Source organism: Perna viridis, chromosome 7 (genome assembly GCF_037379345.1).
Source record: "Perna viridis isolate PV_CMFRI_1.1 ecotype Kerala chromosome 7, ASM3737934v1, whole genome shotgun sequence".
Lineage (NCBI taxonomy): Eukaryota > Metazoa > Mollusca > Bivalvia > Mytilida > Mytilidae > Perna > Perna viridis.
The window spans coordinates 6,375,916-6,399,398 of record NC_142451.1 but is presented as its reverse complement, the minus strand read 5'-3'; the positions used below and the strand labels follow the sequence as shown (position 1 = coordinate 6,399,398).

Sequence of the window (23,483 nt, the reverse complement as noted above, 5' to 3'; positions counted from 1 at the left end):
GAAAAGAAAAGTGAGGGTCACTGAGCAAGAGATATTAATGCTATGAAAAGGATAAAACCAGAGGAGTCCGAAATTCTAACAAAATATGACCAGCGAACATCCTTTATGTCCTCCATTCACGGCTTGACTTATATTATAGATCTGTTCACGTTCATTTCTCTCGCTTGACGCTGTGACTGGGTGTTACAGGTTTAACTTCATGTCAGACTGAGATCGGGCCCTCTGCTTCTACGGTCATAGGTTAAATTAGTATTGTTTACCGTTAAAAGCACCCCCTCCTGTTATGTATACATTTTTATATGCATAATACATAGACAGAACATTGTACGATTCTTTGTAAAATGTCGAAGTCCCGAAAATACCCACTGGGCGAACCTCTGCTGTCGGTCCCAATATACGAATTTTCAGGGGACGGATACGTACAGTATTTATCTACAAGACTAATAAAAGTTTTGTTCAAAAGAGATCACCGACATTCGGCAAGGTATGATATTTGTGTCCATTTGACAGTTATCGGTCTTTTATTTAAGCCCCCCCCCCCCAAAAAAAAAATCATATATCCTATGCTAGGGTAAACTATCTCGAGACAATGTAATTTAATGAGTGGCATGTACGGGGCGCCGAATGTGACTCTTGTGGTTTTGTTCAACAAAAATGAGTTCAAATTAACAAAATTTATAACATACTACAAATTTAAATTTTGTCATACAAAGTAATATTTCAGTGGACAAAATTCATTTTTGACATCATAGACTTAACTTTATTGGGTAACAAAAGTCAATTTTGTATGCAAATTAGTTTATAGAATCCTTTGGATATGCAAATGAATTATCTAAATGACATTACCATTTTGTAAAAAGGCCTCTCATTGGATATAGTAACCGAGGGTCTCGCAGGTTTCCGATTACTTCGAGCAAGGGGATATCAATGGGTGATGAGGTATTCTGCAAAAGTAAGTAATACCTAATAAAGTCACACTCACTTTAATTTCCTGAAGCCCCGTGCAGGTCCGGGTGTTAAAAGAATAGGCCTGCAGCAGCGCTAAGCTTGTCGTAAAAGGCGAGTAAATAGTGCTCAGAATCTTAGCCGGGGGCTAGGGCCCTCTGCCCACAGAGCAACTGGGATGTGTGCCCCAGGTGGTGGAATGGGGTACCCCTGGTGTGTTACATGCTGGGGTTGTCAGGCTTTAATACGGAAAACCTGACCGCAAACCATAGTGGTGCACCGTGTTGGGAAATATGCCACGTTCCTCGCACGTTAAAGAACCCTACTGTGGTATTCTCCCGGAGTAGGAACCATAGGGCTCCGCCACAGGAGGCTAAACTGCCCGACCTTACCCACCTCTCCCTATTTCCTGTGGCAATCAAAATTTGTCGACCCCATTGTCCTTGTGTCCCATCCCTTTTTCATTTCATCATCATTTCATGTTCATTTTATCATCAATTTCATGTTCATCGTCTGAATATAGCTGAAACATTGCTGCTCGGACGTTAAACACCAGCAAACAAAACAAATAATTTCCTGAAAAGCGCATCAACCATATGATATGCCCTTTTTGATTACAAAAAGTCACGCTCGGTGCCCCGTAGTATCGTCCATACATCCATGGATGTCACGTTTGTCGCCTGGTAGAATACCAGTTTTACGGTATCGTCAAGACATCCGTAGAGGTCATGTTTTTCCCTTAACCGTAAGATTAACAGCTTTATGGTATCATCCAGACATATATAGATGGCACGTTTATCGCCCGGTAGAATACTAGTTTACTGGTATAGTCCAGACATCCATAGATGTCACGTTTGTCGCCGGGTTGACTACCAGTTTTATGATACCATCCAGACATCCACAGATGTGACGTTTGTCACTCGGTAAACAACCAGTTTTAAATAGTATTGAACATATTCATCCAAAACTGAGCACATTGTTTCCGTACTATATTCCACCACATCTCCATCATTTGATTACATTGAATTGTATCATAAAGAATTGCGTCATCTTCATGTCCATTACAATTCCTTAGAGCAGTCTGCATTTCCCGAACTGATGTCTATATCAACTCCACTTTCTAAACATTTGTTAACCATAAATCGGTATCCATGGTAATGTGCAGATTCTTTTAACTTTTCCTATATAAATGTTGCAAGGTCTAGCAAATTACAGGAAAGTTTTCGTCTGTATAACCCAAGCGACGCAGTAACGCACTTCCATTGTCTTGTTGAATTATTTTTTTTATTCTTGCTTGATAAGATAAACTTAATTTCTTCCAAAATAAGGCGTAGATTATAATACATTTCTATCAACTTTTTTGAGTCCGAGTTGCTCATTTGCTTTTGTTACTTTGTATGTATGATTTTAGTTACTTTGTGTTCTTTGTTGTGTATGTCTATTTTCCATGTCTGGTCTTTGTCCCTGGATTACATTCTTTTGATTACCGCTATAACCATGGTTCCCTTGATTACTATGTTCCATGTTGATCTCTTAACAGACATCTGATAAATAAGTCACTACTCCATGTTACCGAATGTAAAATTGACTGTTATATATTAATGTAATTACACCAAGTAAAAGAGGAATTATATCAAAGTTGAAGTAGTAATCTGTAATCTGTAATATCAAATAAGTATTTTTTATATCAAATTAGTCATCTGTTATATATCGAATTATAGTGATCTGTTATATCACATTCTTATCTTGTTACATCAAATCACTAACTTGTACTATCAAATTAATAATCTGTTATAACAAATTAATAACTTATCATATCAAATTAGTAACTTGTTATATCAACTTAATATTCTGTTATAACAAATCAATAATTAAAATAAATTGTATGGCCCTTAAAGGCTTCCGTAATGTTGATTTTTTTATTTAAGGTTTCTAAGTAATTCCTTTCAGAGTGTTCGTTGTGTTATAGCAAGAAGAAAGTAATTTTCAGGTACGAGACCACAATTATCTGCCCTTAGCTTTTCGTTGTATACGAATAAAGTTCTATAATAATAGGGGATTTTTTAAAAATTTTTTAGAAACACTTCCTTTCAGAATTTCTCATACTTTTTGTGCTCAAATGGAAGAGGAATAATGAAATTATTTTAGTAGATGTGTTGAAATGAGAAATTTGACATTTAGGTTGTGATTTGGTGAGGTCAAAAAAGGTCAAGTTTGTGACATCCGGAAGCCATTTTGGGTCATTTGTTAGGGTATCTCTGTGTTTTTGCATATAAATTGATAAAATAATGGTAATTTGGGTCATTTGTTAGGGTATCTCTGTGTTTTTGCATATAAATTGATAAAATAATGGTAATTTTTTTATATATTTTTTATATAAGTTGTTGGAAGGTTCAAATTAACATCCCTGAAAATCTGAATTGAATTGCGTCGGTGGAATGTTTTTTAAATTACAGAAAGGCTATAAAGAAGACAGTGGGAAAATTAATCGTGGTTTCGTGCCTTCAGCACGTTTAATCGTGAGTAGCAGCAATATAAACAAAGTAACCAATCATCGACGAAACCAGCAAAGCGTATGATATTATCATACAGATGTTGTCTAGACGCTGTGCAATGTTCACTCCATTGTGCACTATGTACTCAGAACTACTGTTGTCTTTGTGATGGAAATACGAGTTAATAATGATAAACACAACTATCAGACCACTTACCATCATTATCATTATCATAATGAAGAGGAGGAGACACATTGGATTAGAGGTGGCTGGCAATGAGCCGGCCACGATTGTTAAAAAAATTGCATATGATAAAAGAATCGTCATTCCGAGAGACACCCTTTCTCCGGAATCTACCGGAAGTAAAAATACTAAAGGGTTCATTAAGCAAAACAGTATAGTCGGTAGAATTATTACGACTACAATGTACATTGGTTTCCTTCTGATTTTCATTTTGAAGATAAATTCACTTATTGCACCGTTTTTAATGCTTTGCTTCGTTTCAACAACGTCCCAATTGGAATTTTTCGTGTAATACGTCATCAAACCTTCGGGCATCATCGGTACGTACACAGTTCTTACATCTGTGGCACCCCACATTGTGAACACAAAATAACACTCCTGTGAGTCAAACGGAAATCTAAGGATATTTGTAGGACATTTTGCTTTTAAAATCCCTCCAGGTGTCCAGTCAATTTGTCCGTTATGCCTTACAACCACATAAATTTCTGAATCGTGTCCTATTGGTTTCATGTCTTCAACACTATTTTCAAGATGAATCCTTGGTAGCCATATGTCGTTCGTTAAAATTGTTATATTCGTCGCACCACCGAACAAAGAAGGGTCCCATATTAATTTAGAATCATTCCAAATAAAATTTGTGGCCATGGTAACAGACATCACTTCATCTGTCTCTTGAAATGAATTTAACACAAGCGGCACTATTTGAAAATTAATCACAAATTGTTGGCTAAAATCTGTCAATGGTACTATTTCTTTTTGATAGTCCCTTGTCAAGTTTTTATAAAGGTTTTGCATGTCAGAATACAACTGAGCTCCTGTATCTTCCAGGTGAAGGACTACAAGCATTGTAGGTACGAAATTTATCCAATAAAACACTCGCACAATAAATGCATCCATGTTATCTACAAACATAGCAAAGAACATGTTCGAGTGGATGACAAGTTTTAATCTTTGTTAATTTCCATTTTAGGTAAATTGCTTGATAAAAAAAAATGTGGTCACTTAAACTATCCTGATCTCAAAATAAAACATGAATATTGTCGGGTCTCTGTTATTGTAAAAAAGGCTATTACGAAATACGACACCTTTTAAATTTCTGAATAGATTTTTTTCAAGCGGAACACTGGTGAATTATTGTAAAAAGGTAATATGTAAACAAGTGACAAAGTTAGTAAATTCATATAGTTTATGTGTAAAACCAACACGGAAGAATACCACAAATTATTTTCGTAATTCTGTGGGTCGGTTTTTAAATGTTTTAAAATAGTTAATCTACCGAGTACATTTTGTACAATGTACTATTAATATTTTAATTCATTTGTCGGTCATTAGTTACATGTAAACCTTGTAGTTAATGGTGACAACTGTGGTGTCCGTACGTCCGTCTATTCATTTAATCGTTCGTCCACATCTGTTTCTTTAGTTTCTCTTGTGCTAATTGGCACAACCACGTGACGCTTTGAGAAAATCTTGAAATAGATATGTCATATCGCGGGGTTCGGTTTCACAGTCGAGTAAAATCAATTTCTTTTTGGGGACTTTTTTGTAACATACTTGCACATATCACATTTACTCGGGCCTCGTGCAGGTCCGGGTGTTAAAAGAATAATCCTGCAGCGCTAAGCTTGTCGTACAAGGCGACTGAATAGTGCTCAGAATCCTAGCCGGGGGCTAGGGCGCTCTGCCCACAGAGCAACTGGGATGTGTGCCCCAGGTGGTGGAATGGGGTACCCCTGGCGTGTTACATGCTGGGGTTGTCAGGCTATAATGCGGAAAACCTGACCGCAAACCATAGTGGTGCACCGTGTTGGGAAATATGTCACGTTCCTCGCACGTGAAAGAACCCTACTGTGGTATTCTCCCGGATTAGGAACCATAGGGCTCCGCCACAGGAGGCTAAATTGCCCGACCCTACCCACCTCTCCCTATTTCCAGTGGCAATCAAAATTTGTCGACCCTATTGTCCTTGTGTCCCATCCCTTTTTCATTTCATCATTATTTCATGTTCATTTTATCATCAATTTCATGTTCATCGTCTGAATATGGCTGAAATATTGCTGCTCGGACGTTAAACCCCAACAAACAAACAAGCAAACACATTTACTCGGTATGTCAGAGAAGCTTTATGTGGAAAAGATATATCGTGGGAGACTCGATTTCAGACTCAGGCGGCATAGTTATTATCCCATTAAATTCAGACTCGAGTGCAATCAACAAATATGCTTTTTATTTGGAGGAGGGTGGAGAGTACATTTTTGTGAGCTTTGCTCTTTGTACAAAACATTGAAAAACCCTAAATATATCCCAAGGTATGATTACAAATAAATCTTGGAAACTTCATTTTATCACCGTGGTTTAATGATGTAATCCACATTGAAAATTCAACAGTTTATATTTATTTTTTGTATTTAAGTGTGTATTGTATTTAAGTGTTGTTTACAAAGTTATCTCCCTTAATTTTGAATCCTACTGAACATTCTTCATATTTTTTATCTCCTAAGAAAAAGGGTTATATGAAAAGCCACATGTTGATATATGTTGAATATAACATTTTAAACAAAATATCAAAAGTGAAAATGTCTAGGTTTTCCAACCATGAATCACATTTTGCATGATTCTTATCTGGAGTGCTATTTAAAGACAAATCCACTCTGCATGTTACTATTACGACAAGTAAAAACTCACAAACTAGTAAAACGTACAAAACAAACCCGTGAAACGAGAAGATTTTAAAAACCATAGTTATATGTACGTGTATACACATTTATAAAATCCCCGAATTAAGAATGGTAATAATAAAACATAATGTTATTTATATAGCGGAAAGTGCGATCGTGGGATCTGGCTAAACGATGGTCCTTCCTTTGGATAAGATCAGCTACAAAGCAGCTTAACAAGAGTGCACGAAAACGTTACCAAGTGGCAAGGCAATATTGGTTTCCATTTGAATGCTAACCGTCTGTAACATGTAATACCAGGATTATGACGACACCTCCTTCGATATATTGAGAAGACAATTTAAAATCGTTTTTACAAAGTAAATATGGAGAAACGCTACCAAATACAACATACATGTTGTGTATTTACATGTGAAATGCGGAAATCATCTTCCGTTTTTCGCTGTTTTTCTATGACAGGTACATTTTTACAGCCAAGACAGTCGGGTGCACGCGACCGTGCCTGTCTTGTATGAAATGTCTAGCACTTTATTTTTGTTGTATATTGACTTGGTTTGTATGACTGTGATATACTTGTAACGTCTTCTAAAGGAGGAATTAAAATAATAAATAAATGAATGAATATCCACAAATTATGAACGTGTTTATAGGTCAAATATATACTTCATGAAGTTAATATATACATGTATAATGTATTTATTGCTTATAAAATATTTTATTTCGAAACGTTTTGGATTAAGGCAAAATAATAAGAAAAATGGGGCAGACAGTTAGGGAAAATATTTTATTTAAAAAAAAAAACATCTTACATTGAGTTACATTGTAATACCAAGCTGAAGCTAGCGTACAACAAGCTAGATCATGCTAGCGAACAATAAGAAAGCGCGGGAAAACTTCAATCCCTAAAAACCATAAAACATAACAAACCCACAAACGGACTGTGCCATTCACATGTATCATTGGATAATTTCGTAATATAATTTTTGACTATACTATGTTTATACACGTACTTCAGATGTATTTTAGATTGCTTTATTGAAATTGAGATTAAAAACTTTTAAAATAAACTTTTGAATGCTATTTCTAGATTTAACATTGACTGGATTTGAAGGTGACATAATGTCCAGTCTACTAATTACTATTTTTTCCCATATAAATTCAGATTAAAAAATTGAATTAATTCTTTAGTAAGCTTTTCCTAAATAGGCGTTAGACAGTAGATTTCATACTGATATAATTTCATTTTAGACACTGGGTTATGACCCTCATTTGTTAATCTGAGTTTGATAACTCTCCATTAACTTTAATTTTTTAACACATATCATTTACATTAAGAAAGAATAATGTTGAAAATAAGCAATTCCACTTCTATAAAGAAACAAAAATAAATTCCACCTTTTTTTTGTCAAAACACACAAACAAAAACATATAACAGAAAAAAAAACAAAAGAGAAAAAGTAAACGAAATAAAAACAAATAATTACCCGTCACTGTTAAATTTCACTTCTCAAAAAACATTTCTATAAAAAGTTAATTCATGACTAGAATAAGAAAAATAAGGTGTGTGTTAGGCGGTGGGGGGTCCCGATTTAAGGGAACAATCTACATGTATATTTACATCCTAGAAATTGGGCGGTTAATTAACCAAAAATATTGAAAACTCAGCCCTTAATTGTCCACAAAAGCTTAAGGCTACGAAATATTTTATGACTTCTTCAAAAGGGGTCCCTTGAATGACATAAACTGCAAACTTGTAAACGATACTTCTTCAGAACTGTTCATAATATAGATCCTAGAAGAGGTGAATTAACTGTTAGTGAGACTACAATGTACCTTACCCCATATGGCATAATAGTTCACCACCAAATTTTCAGGGTGTACATAAGAACCGTTCTCCCAAAAATGGAATTCATCTTCAAGATGTCATAAAAATTTTGTACGGCAAAGCTTTTACAGTCCATTCACGGTTGGTTAGTCACTATATCGGTTAGTTCACCACAAAGTTTTTAGAGTATGCATATGAACCGTTCTCCCATGTATATCTATATTTCTCTTTACCATATCGCATAGGTACAGAGATACATGACTAAAACATGGAATTCAAATTTGGCAAAAACGTCATGTAGGGGACTCCTCTTCAAGGTGTCATAAAAAATTCCTACAGCAAAGCTTTTACAAGCCATTTAGGGTTACATGTAATTAGGCACCATACCAATTAGTTTACCATTAAATTTCCGGGATATGCATATGAACCGTTCTCTCAAACATGAAATTCAAGTTTGGCAGAAAACGTCATGTAGGTGGACCCTCTTCAAGGTACATGTATTATAAAAAATTGTCAACGGCAAAGCTTTAACATATCATTCAGGGTAATTTAGTCACCATACCGGTTAGTCACCATACCGGTTAGTCACCATACCGATTAGTTCACCACTAAATTTCCAGTGTTTGCAAATGAACCATCTCATAGACCCTTTAATTAACAAATCTGGCTATAATGTTTCTAGGTTTTCCTTCTCGTCTGGCACGAAGACGGTGAACATTCTGAAATTCCATATTCCCAATGTTCCATATGTATGGAGGAAATGTTTTGACACTACCTACGTGTTTTCAGTTTCAGGTTGGCGTCTGATATTCCACCAAAAAATCAGATTGTATTTCATCGAATGGTTTTGTAATTTCATAAAGTTTTCTACTGTTCAAAATGTTCAATAACTTCAAATGCCTTCATTTCAAGAGAATACAACCTTTCGTGTATGCCATTATCGTATAGCTCTTCAACCTCGATTATATCTTTGTGCTGATCTTGGACAGTTTTGATGCCTGAATTTCTGTTTTCATATGTGAAATTTGACAAAATTTTCATTGATCTTATTTATTACATCAAGTTTCGAGAGTTTATCTTTCATGAAAGAGTCTTTTTGATCAAATCTCCGGTTAAGACCCTCCGTAGCGGATAAAATTATTTAGAGAGATTTCGAGTCGACCTGGTTTTGACATATCGGTACTGCAATAGGCTGCTGTATAATGTTGTTTGGTGGCAGAGGTTGTTGGGACTGAAGTTGAGGTTGTACCCCAACAGATGCCTGTTGAGTACTGTGATTAACAGGTAATTGAAGACCCGGTCTGGGCATGCCGTTGTAGCAGAAAACAGGAAAAGTCAAATTGTTGGGATACTGATTAAGCGATCCGTTGAGTGAACCTGTGGACTAAGGTGGAACTCGAATGCTTGGTGCAGGACAAGTGATAGGGGCTGGCTTTGGGCTTGAGATTGCGGTTGAAGTGTACCCGCCATTGTTATCGTCGTTTTACATGGTCGGGTCTCACCTGAATGTCCTTGGGTTTTTCTCTTATTTCCTTTTGTCATGTCCGGATAAATTGTCAGTTCGTTAAATTTAAAATTAAAGTCATTGGTAAAAAAATTTTAAAAAGACAAGCAAAAGCTTCAACGTTTTCTTAAAAAGAAATACACGAATTTAAGTGTACTAAAAATCGCGAATATTTACAATAATCATAGATCGAATTTATTAGATGTAATATGATTTAATTTAGGCTTTGCCTATAGGGGACGGCGCTATTTGTACTAATAATGTAAGGCTACTACTCTTCCATACTGCTGATGTCTTGACCAACGAGAATATGCGAGACTTCCCATTTAACACACGCTGTGCGTCTAGATCTGCGTTAAAGTATTAACACTCACTTCGTAACTGCATACATCATTTCCGAAATACGACTATTCCGACAAAAAAGATTTTGTGCCATTCATATTTTGACGGAGGATCTACATTTTGTACCTATGTTGGACGTCCCTAAGTTTTTTTTTAATGAAAGATTTTTTTTAGTAATTCAGAAGGCCTATTGAAGTACGAAACTTTACATCTGATGTATTTTTATAAGCATACGTTATGTATTAAAATTCGGTGTCTGCCACAGAAATAAATATAAAGTAACCAACCAAAACCGAAAAGAACATGACATAAGCCAAAGCACAAAAAACAGTATCGAGGGCTTTAGATATATCTTTTCCTGTTATTTCAACAACAGTTACTTCATCTTTTTCTACAGAAGTTGCATTTTTTGTTTTCTCATTGCACTTCCTCTTCTTTTTCCGTTGTCTGGCTAGCCACTTGAAACAAGACCAAACATCGTCCACTTCTTTATGATAATAATGCAAACTCATCACAGAAAAAAACACAGTGATACCACTTATTAACATAATAAGCACTAATACTAATATCAAAATACAAACCGGGCTAGATTTAGCCGGAATCGACGACGATACCATTGTTAGGAATATGGTATATGCTAATAATATCGTCATTCCAAATGAAATTCTCTCCCCTGATTCTGCTGGTAGGTACAAAACAAGAGGATTCATAATAGAAAATGATAATGTAGGCGCTATAACGGTTATGACGTAATACATTGGTTTTCGTCTGATTAAAATCGACAAATTCAAATTGGGATACGTTTGCGTGTTATTTGCCCACTGCTTTATTTGAAGTAACTCCCAATCAGAATGGTTAACAAAGTAATCCATTATCGGTTGTTCAGACAAAATACTGTACTCGATACCTGTGTCAATTGCGTACATTCCAAACTGAAGGGAACAACGTTGTGTGTCAAAAGGAAATTTTAATAGTTTTGGTGTACATGATGCTTCTATTATTCCTCCAGGCAGCCAAAACACATTTCCGTTGCTATAAAGGCTTGCATAAAATGACGATCCATAGCCCAATGGTCTTAATTCCCGTGCAGTGTTGTAAAGGTATAATTTTGGTAGCCATATTTCATCGGTCGTTATAAATATATGGTCTACTTCTCTGAAATGTCTATTCCAAGATAATCTTTGGTCGTTCCAATTCAATGATACAGAAAGGAAAATCGAAATCTTTTCCCCAACTGCGTCGAAGTTCATGAGAATTATGGGAACAAAATAAACTGTGATTTTCAACGATTCTGTGTCATTCCATGTAGGGAAAAGTTGACGGTCGTAATCTGTCAATAAATCTCGGAAAAAGGTTCCATCCGTCCCCTTTCCTCGGAAAAGCACTACAAAAACAATAACGCTTCTTTTCAAAAATATCTTCATGCTGTATACATTCTAAATAATTAACTACAGAAAAATCGTGTTCTTTCCGTTTTTAATTCCTTTAGTTACTTATCACAGTCGCTTCTGATTAACAACATCCGGAAGAAGATGGAAAAGTTTGAATGCACATGACTGTCTTTATACGAGAAACTATACAAAAAACTAAAAAAGCGTAAAAATAATAAGAACATATCAGATATAAAACTAAACGTACATGTTCAACTAGGCTTCTTGTAAAGAATGATATAAATCTATATCATGCCAATTTCCTAAAAAAGTATAAATGCATCAATAGGTCAAAGCAGTTATAGCGACAGGGGATCGATCTTGGATTATTAAAAAAAAATACTTGTCAACAAAATAAGCGATGCAACAGTTTTATCAATAATAATATCGTAGAAAACAATACAAAATGGTTACAGTATTTACTTTGAACGTTCTTCGTGACTTAGTAGCACAAAAGTAAGTATCAGACAGTTCCTGAACCAAATACGGACGGATGAAAAGTATTATCCTGAATTTAAATTCTGGAATAAAACAACGGGATTACAGCTAAGTCGAAGTTATATTTTCCGCATTCAATGTGCTGTTGCGCAAGCGCAAAACGGCGTTTTGCGCGGTCGATACGACTTCTTCCGATACCTGGGTCAATATTTGGTGTCATGTCAGTTTGCGGCAGACGAGTTTGTTGATCTTTAGTTACCACATGAATATGGTTTGCGACGTCATCGTGCGTTTACCGACCTATAACTATTCCTACTGTCCGTTCACGTTATGGTTTTCACATTAAAAGTTGTCAATTGATTACCTGATGTGGTAATCCAGTACTTGCTTACAATTCTAATAAAAAAGGATCAGGAAAAATTACTAGCTAGTGAAAAATAACAGGGAATGTCTGTTCAGTTTGTTTGACAATTTTATTTTTTACTAAATTTAGATACATCTTATATTGATATGGTTATCATGAATATAACTTTTTGAACAAATACAAGACTCTTTGGAAAATAAAAGGTTCTTCCTACACCGCATTGTTCTTAGGGACTGCAATATCTAAAAGCTTTTTTAATAGCCAAACGTTTCTTTGTTAACGGAAGTAATTAGATGTCAAATACACAAAGCATTTTCAGTGATATTTACAAGTTTATAAAGGATCCATTTATTCCTAAAAGCTTTAATACATTGTCAACAGTCAGCTGTTTAGAACTATTATAGTGGTAAAAGAGCGGACGTGAAACGTGACAATTAAATGCTCCAGCGTAAAACTTAAATCCAAAACAGTAATTATATAAACACCTTAAGAGGTCACCATACAGTCTTCAACAAGTGTAAACACACCTTTATGATTTGTTAAAACCTTGCCAAAATCCCAGAAGCATATTACATATGTATATACATGTACTCAGGAGTATGACGATGGCGGTAGCATACCATTAACAATAGATTTGATTCTCAATGTATGAAGCTTAACTACATGTCAAAAGTGGGATGAATTCGACAATGGCATACCATTTAGCCCCAACAGGCATATTAACGGGATAAATGAGGCATACGAAGCTGGTTCGCTGTTTATCGAAAACACATTGATTTACTGAAAATTTGCATTTACTTAAATGCTGTTCAACAAAATGAAAAACATAAAACAATAGGAATTACAAAATATATACATGATATACAAACATTAAGAACAAACTTACTGCAAATTTGAACTTAGAATCAAAATTTATCAAATAATCCTACAATATAAAATTAAGAAACAGCGAAGGTGGTATGTAAAAATGTGGCAACAGTGCTTGAATTTGCAGCAGGAAACCGTGTTGCAAAAACAAACATCCCGCCACCCAAGTATGCCTCAAATATCTTACAGCTGACATTTCTACTTTCAAAACATCTAAGTCAGCTGCCTAAGACCAGTCTGAATACATAAACAATGGGTGATTCGGTATATTCAGCTACATGTACAAAATAAAATAAAAAGATATATTGATTTACGTTTAGTTACAAAAACACTGCCTTATCACAGCTGAGGAGTATGTTTCATCTATTCTGTAACCGCCGACTTTTCTGTTCCGCACTGTGCCTGTGTTGTGAAATTTTTATGTATACTATATTGTATCATATCCTTTTGAAACTAATTTCCTACATACTTATTCAAAGTGACCTACATGTAGTTGTCTACATTTGTAAGTCAGTCTAAGACAATCTTGTCTATTAACCAAATCTATGTTCATATTTATACTTGACTAGATAAATCATATTGTACATTAAGTAACCTAACCGCCTAAGCCTCTAGTAATACATGTATATTTAAATGAGCATGAAGCTAAGTCAGACAATGCTTTTTTATTAGCAACGAAAGATAACAGATACATGTACTTGTATTGATCTATCTATCTGGTTAACTAGTGAATCATGCGACAGTCTTTTTTGTCCTACTTTATTCTTAAATAATTGGATATATGTTTTACTTCCAACTGCCTAAACTCAGTCTGGAATATAAAACCATGAAATTTCCCCTTTTTACTTGTGATTGGGATTTTAATGTACTTCTTGTATGAAAAAGACCGCCACCTCTCCATGTATTTTATCTTATCATCTGAAATATTGCTTGCATGAGCTGCTGTTGTTGCCCCAATTCGAAAACTTTGGGATTTATAGAGCTTTTTATCATAACCCAAGTATTCTAGTGCTTTTGAAAGATTGCTACAGAGTTCCGTGACACAGGCTTTTGAGTACTCCCCCTTTTTACAGGTATGTAAACAAACAGCTGACTACACAGCGTAGCTGATTCTCTTTCCTTAGTAGCTTAATTCTTACTGCAATGTGGTGTTTAAAATGGGTTATTCTCAGATAAACTGAATATAACCTACCATTTCTGAGTAAATTTAACGTCTGAAAGTTACAGTATGTTCCCTGAATTTGAATTTACAGAATATGTCATTTTTTTCTTTTTTTTCTTCTTCCTTTTTATCTTAATTTTTTCTCAATTTTTTTACGACTGATCAGACTGTCCAGACAGAAAAACGCGCAAGTGTCTCATATTCTTTGATTGTTTGACCATATAACATAACACTCAAACAAGTTCTGAAAGGTCTCGACAACAAGAGTAATAATCGTATGATAACAGGTCATTGACAATAACCTATTTAAAATAATCAAAACTGAAAAGTGAAATAAATAATAAACAAATAATTAAATGGCATCCTCTTACTCTAGACTGGCCATGGAATCTGTATGGCCTTAAACAAGTTTAATAGGGCCTTAACCTTCACATTTAAAATAAGGTCAAAAATGAACTGAAACAACATACACACCTTAAAATCCACCCAATAATGCGTCCTCTCCATGTAATCCCTTGATATGAACCATATAAACAAAACCAGATCTCTAAAGGAATGCTCGCTGTTATTAAAGTGAAAGGTCAAATGCTTTGCAAAACAGGGTTCTAAGATCTTAGAAAACCAGATGGATTTATCAACTGCCCTTCAGTTTTTTTTAAATTCTAAATTATCGAATAGACAACGATGTAAAAAAAGACTGAAGGGCACTTGATAAATCCATCTGGTTTTGTTTGAAAGTAACAAAAGCAAATGAGCAACTCGGACTCCACTAAAAACTGGGAGCATGGACCAGGTGCACCGGTAGGTAAAGCGTCCTCTACTTTTCTAGAAACACCCGTCGAGATGCTCATAAAAAGTCAAGTCCGGGTAGACAAACGGGGAGTCTTTATTCCAATCATTGTTATTTACAAGTAAGAATACCTAATAAATTAAGTTAGGTACATTGTAACATGCTATCACGGCATTTAAAGAGGCTCAATATGGCACAGTTAATAAGAAAATACAATCAGAAATATTATGTCAGCTGTGTTTTGCTGTACGTTCTTATATTTCTACCGAAATTTACCGAAATTTTACATCAGTTGTGTGTGTGTGTGTGTGTATGTGTGTGTGTTTTTTTCTCCGTTAAAACGGTAAGAAAAACAAAGAACTGTTCTCATATATTAGTAACTACATGTACCTTCGATTCATGGATTGTTAAGAACGATGCGAAAATGAGCAGTGTTATATTGAATCTGTCCCATGTTATATTGGTGAAAAGATGCAATAAAATCGTTTTTTAGGCAAATAAAATTAGATCTTTATATTTCCACTTTTGGTAACGAAGTATAGACGATTCGTGTCAATTGTTTACGCGAAGGCCTATAACTGTTACAGGGATGATTAATATTTTAGTGGTCATTTGGGATATACTATTGTGACCTTTATTTCTGATCACGCACAAGAAAATGTTTGCCCACCTAAAACATATATGTAACAGTTTATCCCAAGAGCTTAGCAGTCAATGGAGGAGTCTCTTATACTGTCTGGTCAATCTACATCTGGCAGAGGAGGGATAAACTAATGTCTTATAAATAATCTACCTCCAGTTTTTAGTGGAGTTGCTCATTTGCTTTTGTTACTTTGTATGTATGATTTTAGTTACTTTGTGTTCTTTTTGTGTGTGTCTATTTTACATGTCTGGTCTTTGTCCCTGGATTACATTCTTTTGACTACCGCCATAACCTTGGCTTCCTTGATTACTCTTTCAAAAAACAAAGAAATTGATATACGTTAAAAAAAAAGTTCTTCTAACTTAAATATTTCTAGAGAGATCCACGCAATGAAAATATGTCGACCGACAAAAATAGGCTTGATGCACTCGATTGCAAAGATAATACGGAAAACCTAGTGAAACATTCAATATACATGTACACTGTATACTAGTAATTTGACGTCAACTGTATCCTGGTTCCCGGGACTGCGTTCCAGGTACACACTCTCATGAGGTCCCTGGGAAACTTTATTCCAATAGGAAAACTTGATTTTCAATTGGAATATCGACTTTCCAGTTGGAAAACCAATTTTCCCATTGGAGAACGAGTGCTCCCATTGGAAAAATTTCCCATTGGAGACTTTTTTTCCAATGGGAAAATAATTTTTCCCAACGGAATTTTTTATTTCCAAAGGGAAGTGTACTTTCCAATTGGAAGATATAATTCTCAATTTGAAGATAAAAATTTCGATTGGAATATATATGATACTGAGGATAGCTTTAATTTCTCCGTTATTTCATATATTCATGAAATAAAATGATTTGATTGATATACCTGCATAAGTCATGAAGTGCAAAGTAAACCTGCATTTTTAAATTACAAAATTTTAATGAAATAAATACAGATAAATGCACATGTACAGGTACAAATACGTGTGATGTTATAGGGAACTAGCATTTCTTGACATCTTTTTTTCGTGAAAGGCATCCTAAACTAAATATTTGATGAACTGATTTCCACTACATGTATTTTTCTTCTATTCCAGTTCCATCTCATTCATTCGGCAATAAAATCACATGCTTCTTTATGCAGCAGTCAGTAGAGAACTTATAAATGAGTTACAAGTACACCTGAATCAGTCAAATGCGAAGACTTTTCGTACCGTGTTGTCAACTTTCCTTTCATATCTGGAATCATCCCTTTACCTCCTGCTTTTGGAATTTTCTTATGATCACTCATACATCAATCCAGAGTTTGCCGTAAAAACACAGACTTTCGTTATGTGCTACACTTCTTATAATTAAGATTTTGGGTCATATGTTGAAACAAGATTGAAGTTATCACTACAGAAGTTTTATGGTCGTAATCATGAACTCGTGGGTCGTGACGGTGTATATATCCATCTGCACCACGAGACGAACTTTTTCATCGTGTCTTAGCTTTCTTTTCTCTTTTGTCTACCCCTGAATTGAATTTTAATGAACAACTCGGCGGGTGTTTCCAGGAAAGAAGAGAATGCTTATCCTAGAGGTGCACCTGGTCCATGCTTCCAGTTTTTAGTGGAGTTCATTAACTTTTGTTGCTTCGTTGGTTATTTCTTTTGTGTGTGTGTGTGTGTCTGCCTGTTATTACAATAATCACAAATTATTACCACCCAGACATCATTGCTACGTTGGGCCAACGTTGGTTCAACGGAGTCAATTACGTTGGGCCAACGTAGGGTACCCAATGATGGCCCAACGTTGTAAATGCAAAGAGAGCCAACGTTGGCTCAGCGGAGGCAACCAATATTTGGGCCAACGTTGGCTCAACGGAATGCCAACACTGACACAACGAATCCCCAATGTTTGCCCAATATAAGCCTAACGTTAACCCAACTATAAGGCCAGACGATTGTATTCCGTAAGATATTAGAACATAATTTCATTATGTATTTCCTGGTGATGCCGCAGAGTGCTGAGGCTGTGCTCTCCTACAAGAGTAAGGCTCCCATTTCTACTCAGTTAATCATATAAATTCTTTACAGTAAGAATATACCAAGGACAAGCTGATTGTAGTTGACAAGATTAAAACAAGAAAATCTATTATAAAATTAACAGATACTATGAGTATTGGTATACTAATTATTGATATTTTTTTTCATTGAATAGAAATATGATAATACCTGTCAATGTTTTGTGTTTAGGTTGAATTTACATTGAAAATATGTATACATTTGTTAAAATGAGAGACAACTGTTTTCTTGAAAAGGTGTATTGTGGTCTCAGTTACAAAGCTGCATTAGGGGGAGATAATCATGTACACTGTTGTTATCATAAATTAGATTTGATTATTCATAATGATTATTTTGTGTTATTAAGTTCTAAATACTAAATGCGAATACTTGTTGCATGAATATTAAACATGCAGTTAACAGAACTCGAGAAAATAGCCTACAATACTTTTTTGAAAGAAGTAAAATTATATTAATAAATATATATATATATATTGGTCTTTCAACGTTGGGCCAACGTTGGCCCAACTTAGTATCGCATTTTAGATGCAACACAATATTTGCTTTCATACATCTTGATTTACTTTCTAGTTTTACTTTCTTGAGACCGACATATATTTTTGCATCAAGAATAATATTAAGTCTTATTTTAATATGTTTGCTACCAACTTTGTTTCGACGTTGGTTAAATGTTGGTTAAGTGTTGGCTCACTGTTGGCTCTGGGTTGGACAAATGTAGAATAATGCAAATAATGTAGTCATGGTTTTGATTTAAAAATCAAAATTTAACAATACTCTCACGCAGAATTCGCTTCTAAACAAGTTTTTAAAGAGAAACTTAAAATGAAATTGTTTTTCAAATATAGTAGGGCCAACGTTGGACCAACGTTGGGTTAACGTAGAACCTTTTTATATTATGAAAGTATTTAAAATTTCAAAATGTCGTGCTTAATCATTTGGTTGTCAAACAAAAACAATTTTGGTTAAAAACAAATCAAGAAGAAACATGTCCAACTACGGACTACTACGTTGGGCCAACGTTGTCTTGCCAACGCCAACTAAAAGCCAACGATCCAACCATCAACCAACGTTGGCCCAACGGAGGCATGTTGTCTGGGCAACATCTTTGTTTATTGAAAATTAAGTTATCTGCCTAAAATTTCATTTAATATCATTTTAAGAAGTCAGTTGATTTTCTCATGTAATAATTTGTTTAAGAAATCCTGTGTGTTTAGAAGTGGTCTGATGTTTATTCGAAATTAATTCCTTTCTGTCACAGCAGTTAAAAGCCCATGTGATCCTGCTTACCACATCCTTTATACACAAACATCGTACATTATGAGGAGGCATGCAACAAGATAACTTACTGCAAGCCATATACAAAATTTGCCGAATATCTTAGGGAATCATATATATAACGGAGGCTTTGCCTTTAAATGTACCTGATGAATTACCTGCAAATACAAGATTTTACCACTGTTCAAGCCCCTAAATTTCCGAGATAAAAAGATGCACTGTTATAAGTTGCATTGGAATTTGAAGAGACGTCTTGTCCAAATCGTTTCCTCTGACTCGGCATTATTTTGATATTGATCTGTCGGGTTGGGGTCAGAATGATGTGTGATACAAAAAGTTGGATTTTATTGGTACTGCAGAGTATAGTACTTCAAGTGCTTCTAACGATTGTGTTCTATCTAGTAGGATTCCGAAGTCCTTTTCGAGTATGCTGATACCACATACATTTTACATGGTAAACCCAGCATATGGTGTGCGCCACTCCGTATTACTGCAGAAATACCACCTTTATGGAGAGCACATCATTCTGGTCTCAACGCAACATTTCAATAGGAGGGTTACATTGTAGGTTCAGAAGAAATTCGGACTATCTGAAGCCTGAATGACTATCCCTATTAATTTTATTAAGGCCCCCTTAAGTCAGCTGAAATCCATAGATTTCAAATCACAACAGTTTTAACTACCTGATCACAGGTACGTACGTATACAGGACAATTTGTTTATTCGGCATCAATATACAGGAAGTGAGCCGTTTATCGACCGTTAAGTGGGGAGCATAAAATGAATATACAACATGTGCCAGGAGTGGACCCAAGGCAGAAATTTTCGAAAGACGGCAACCAATCCAGTATCAAATAAAAGGTCTCTACAAAAAACGGGGGATTGACTTCAGGGATGCCCGCGACCACTTTCTCTTTGGATCAATCCCCTATATTGAAATAATCAATTACAATCTTAAATCTGTAAGTCGGAAATGCAGCCCCGAGAGTGGAACCCTGATTTCCGGCATGCTGGGTTTGATTCTACCCATCTTGACTATAAATGCCAGGTAATATAGCCTCATGCCATTCTGGGATTGATATGTATATAAATTACATATTTAATTGCTATAAAAACACAAGTAGCACTTAATTACATGTTTATTCGAGTTCCCATTTCGCCTTAGTCCACTCCAAATCTTACTAACGCGAAATGGGAACAAGCCTTTGTTTTTACCACTGTATGTTTTGAAATTTTGGAAGTATTACTTCATAAATTAGGTATGGCATAATTTCACATCCCTGAACAATCTATCCCAATTTTTAGACTATAATTATTTGTTTATAAAACATAACTTGGTAGGTTTTTAAAATCTAACTTGCCAAGGAAAACTGTATGATTGTATCTATGTGTATAATGGTACTTAATTTTATACTGAAAATTCTGATTAAATATTTAACTGCAATTTCTTTGTAAGGAAAAATCAAGGTATAACCAGGATTCAAAGGTATGATGTCCTATATACAGGGGCGGATCCAGGATTTCAGATTAGGGGGGCGCACAGTTAAAATTTCGCCGAGCGTAGCGAAGCGAAAAATTATTTGAGGTTCAATTTTTAAAATAGTCTTCTAGAATGGGTGCAATGTAGATACCATTTGTTGTAAAATTAGCGAGAAATTAAAGTTTCAACCTCAAACCGCCTAGATCTACCCCTGATATCCCATGCTTTGCAATTTTATTTTTTTAGGGGGGCGTACGCCCGCCAGGCCCCTGCCTGAATCCGCCCCTGATATACATTTTGTATGCTCATCCGCCGAGTTACTCAATTAGTGTCACGTGTGGTGTATACTATGTCAGCTTGACTTCATTTTATTCTTAATACTGTGTCCGTAATTGTTGTAAATATTTGATTTATGAATAAGAAAGAAACACAAATATCTGCCTGTCTGTTTGCACATTAGAATTTATTCAAGTACGAGTTGAAGGAATCACATGCTAATGAAATGCATATCAAGACTGTCATAAGACTTTTCGAATAAAAAAAAGATTAAGTAATGCATTTGAGATGGACACACAAAAAGATATGTACCTAACTTATTAAGTAGTGTTCCAGCTAAGAAACATGCAAAAAGTGATACATGGGTGAAAAGCCTGCATATTTTTATTTTTGATATTTTGTTTAAAATGCTTCAGTCAACAGAAATTAACATTTGGTTTTTGGTATAAACCGTGTTCATGGGAGATAAAAATTGTATAGAATGCAATGTAAAATTCAAAATTAAGGGAGATAACTCTGTAAATGACACTCAAATACAATAGAATCTATTAGATTTTTAATGTTGATTATCTCTTAAGAGCAGGTAGATTTGAATGAATAATTACACATTTCATGAGACAGACCCATAAAACAACTTAATTACAAAAATAAAAATGTGTAGCCTTTTTTGGGGTGTATCACATTTTTCAGATTTTGCATGATTCTTACAAAGACAGCTACTTAATATCGATACTACGAATCCACGAACTACCTGTGAGTTTTTTTTATGACTGCATTTTCGGGTATGCATGCCATGATCTCTAGTTATGGACTTCATATAATTACTTTACTATACATTCTCTGTGTAATGTCATAAATTGCCGATCAGTCACGTAGTATTGTTGTTAGAAATATCATAGACTTGTATATTTAATATTTTATATACATGGAAATATTAACCTGGTTCACAATAGAACTCGTTGCGATATGCTGCCGAACACAAATGGACGACAATGCCAATTTATATATTTAGATTATAACTGAGACAAAGTTTTTACATTTACTCTGTGTCACTTTCTATTTGACTTGGGAAGAGGGGAAACATCCAATAAACAATGTAATAGATATGACCCGCTGTAACAGATCACATTTTATACGCTTTAAATTACATGATACGGATAAGAAAATTAGACTGTTATTATATGATATAAAGGGTTATATGGCAAGCCAAAGTGGACAAAAATAAATATTTTGTAATATTAGAAAATATTTTTTAATATTAAAATTCATTTTCTAATATTAGAAATTCATTTTGTAATATCAAAAATTCATTCTGCAATATTATAAATTCATTTTCTAATATTACAAATTCCCATTTAGTAATAACACAAAATAGCACACATTTAGTAATATTACAAATTGAATTTGTAATATTAGAAAATTAATTTGTAATATTAAGAAATCGCTTTGCAATATTGCAAAATCATTCATATTTTTTTGTATTACAAAATGATTTTCTAATATTAAAAATATCGTTATTGAATACAACAAATCCATTTCCTAATATTAGAAAATCAGTTTCTAATATTAAAAAATGATTTTTCAATTTTAGAAATTCAATTGCATTTTTAAAATGAAAAAGAGGATTTTTTTAATGTTTAAAAAGGGTTTTGTAATATGAGAAATCAAATGTGTGATATTAACAAATGAATTTGTAATATTGAAAAATCATTTTTTAATATTAGAAAACTCTCATTTTTGCGTCTTTGGCTTGCCATAGCCTATGATAGGGTTAAGTTGTAGTTTTAAGATTGAAAACTTCTTTCAATATGCACCAGCAAGCCTGTAAGGTTATAGGTGCGGTTTTTTTCGTTTTATCAATGATTTATATATAGCATATCTATATTTAACTCCTTGGTTTTAAAATGCATATAAAAGGTATACGTTTTGATGGCACTTAATACTAGTATATAATAAAGGCGTAATTTGGCCGCTGCTCCCCCTACCTGAAAACTTAATGAAGTTACGGGTCTCGCCAAGCTATCTTAATGCACAACTGACGTGCAAAAAAAAAAATGGAGAAGTATTTTTTATGTACATCATTTTAATTACCCCTAGTCTTACTTGGTTAATTAAATATATATAGAAAAAAAACGGGTTCCCTTTCGGGAATATATAGACCCAGTAACTCAGGACACGTGATACAATGGATTAGTGACGAAATAACGCATCGGACCAACGTCGGCATGTATATTTCACTCCCCGTTTTACCATATCCCTGTATGAGGTCTCAGTATCGTATTAATTTTCCCATAGACTTCTATAGTGAATACTTTTAGGATTTTTTTTTTTAAATATGTAAATTGATTAAATATAACTTTCACTTATGTAGCATTTCTAAGGACATGTGAAAAAATAATTTCCCGCAAAGAAAATAGGGTGAGACCACGAAGATGGGACAGAAAAGTAGTCTTTAACTATAAATTGCCATTTTCCCTACTTTCACTTTTGTTTGGCCCTCACCAAACCATCCTTTTCAGTGGAACATTTTTATGTTATTATTTTAGATTTTCTTTTAAAAAAGTTCTTCATCTTACAATGTGATGTTTGCTCTATTTTGTAAGTCATTGTTCATATCCTTTGACAAAACATTAGTTTGTAGAGAGGCAAAAAGAAAATGCACTATATTTT

At 34.5% G+C, this 23,483-nt stretch overlaps 1 protein-coding gene across 1 annotated transcript; it reads right to left on the bottom strand.

The window, feature by feature from the left end:
• Positions 1-3,429: 3,429 nt before the first annotated feature.
• Positions 3,430-4,764, bottom strand: LOC148611100 (acetylcholine receptor subunit beta-type acr-2-like). Its single transcript, XM_088591254.1, has one exon. The coding sequence runs from the start codon at positions 4,605-4,607 to the stop codon at positions 3,459-3,461; it is 1,149 nt and encodes a 382-aa protein (XP_088447380.1). The 5' UTR covers positions 4,608-4,764; the 3' UTR covers positions 3,430-3,458.
• Positions 4,765-23,483: the final 18,719 nt, after the last annotated feature.

Bases quoted from the DNA above. Each gene is read 5' to 3' on its own strand.
- LOC148611100 (XM_088591254.1), bottom strand. From the start codon at position 4,607: ATGTTCTTTGCTATGTTTGTAGATAACATGGATGCATTTATTGTGCGA.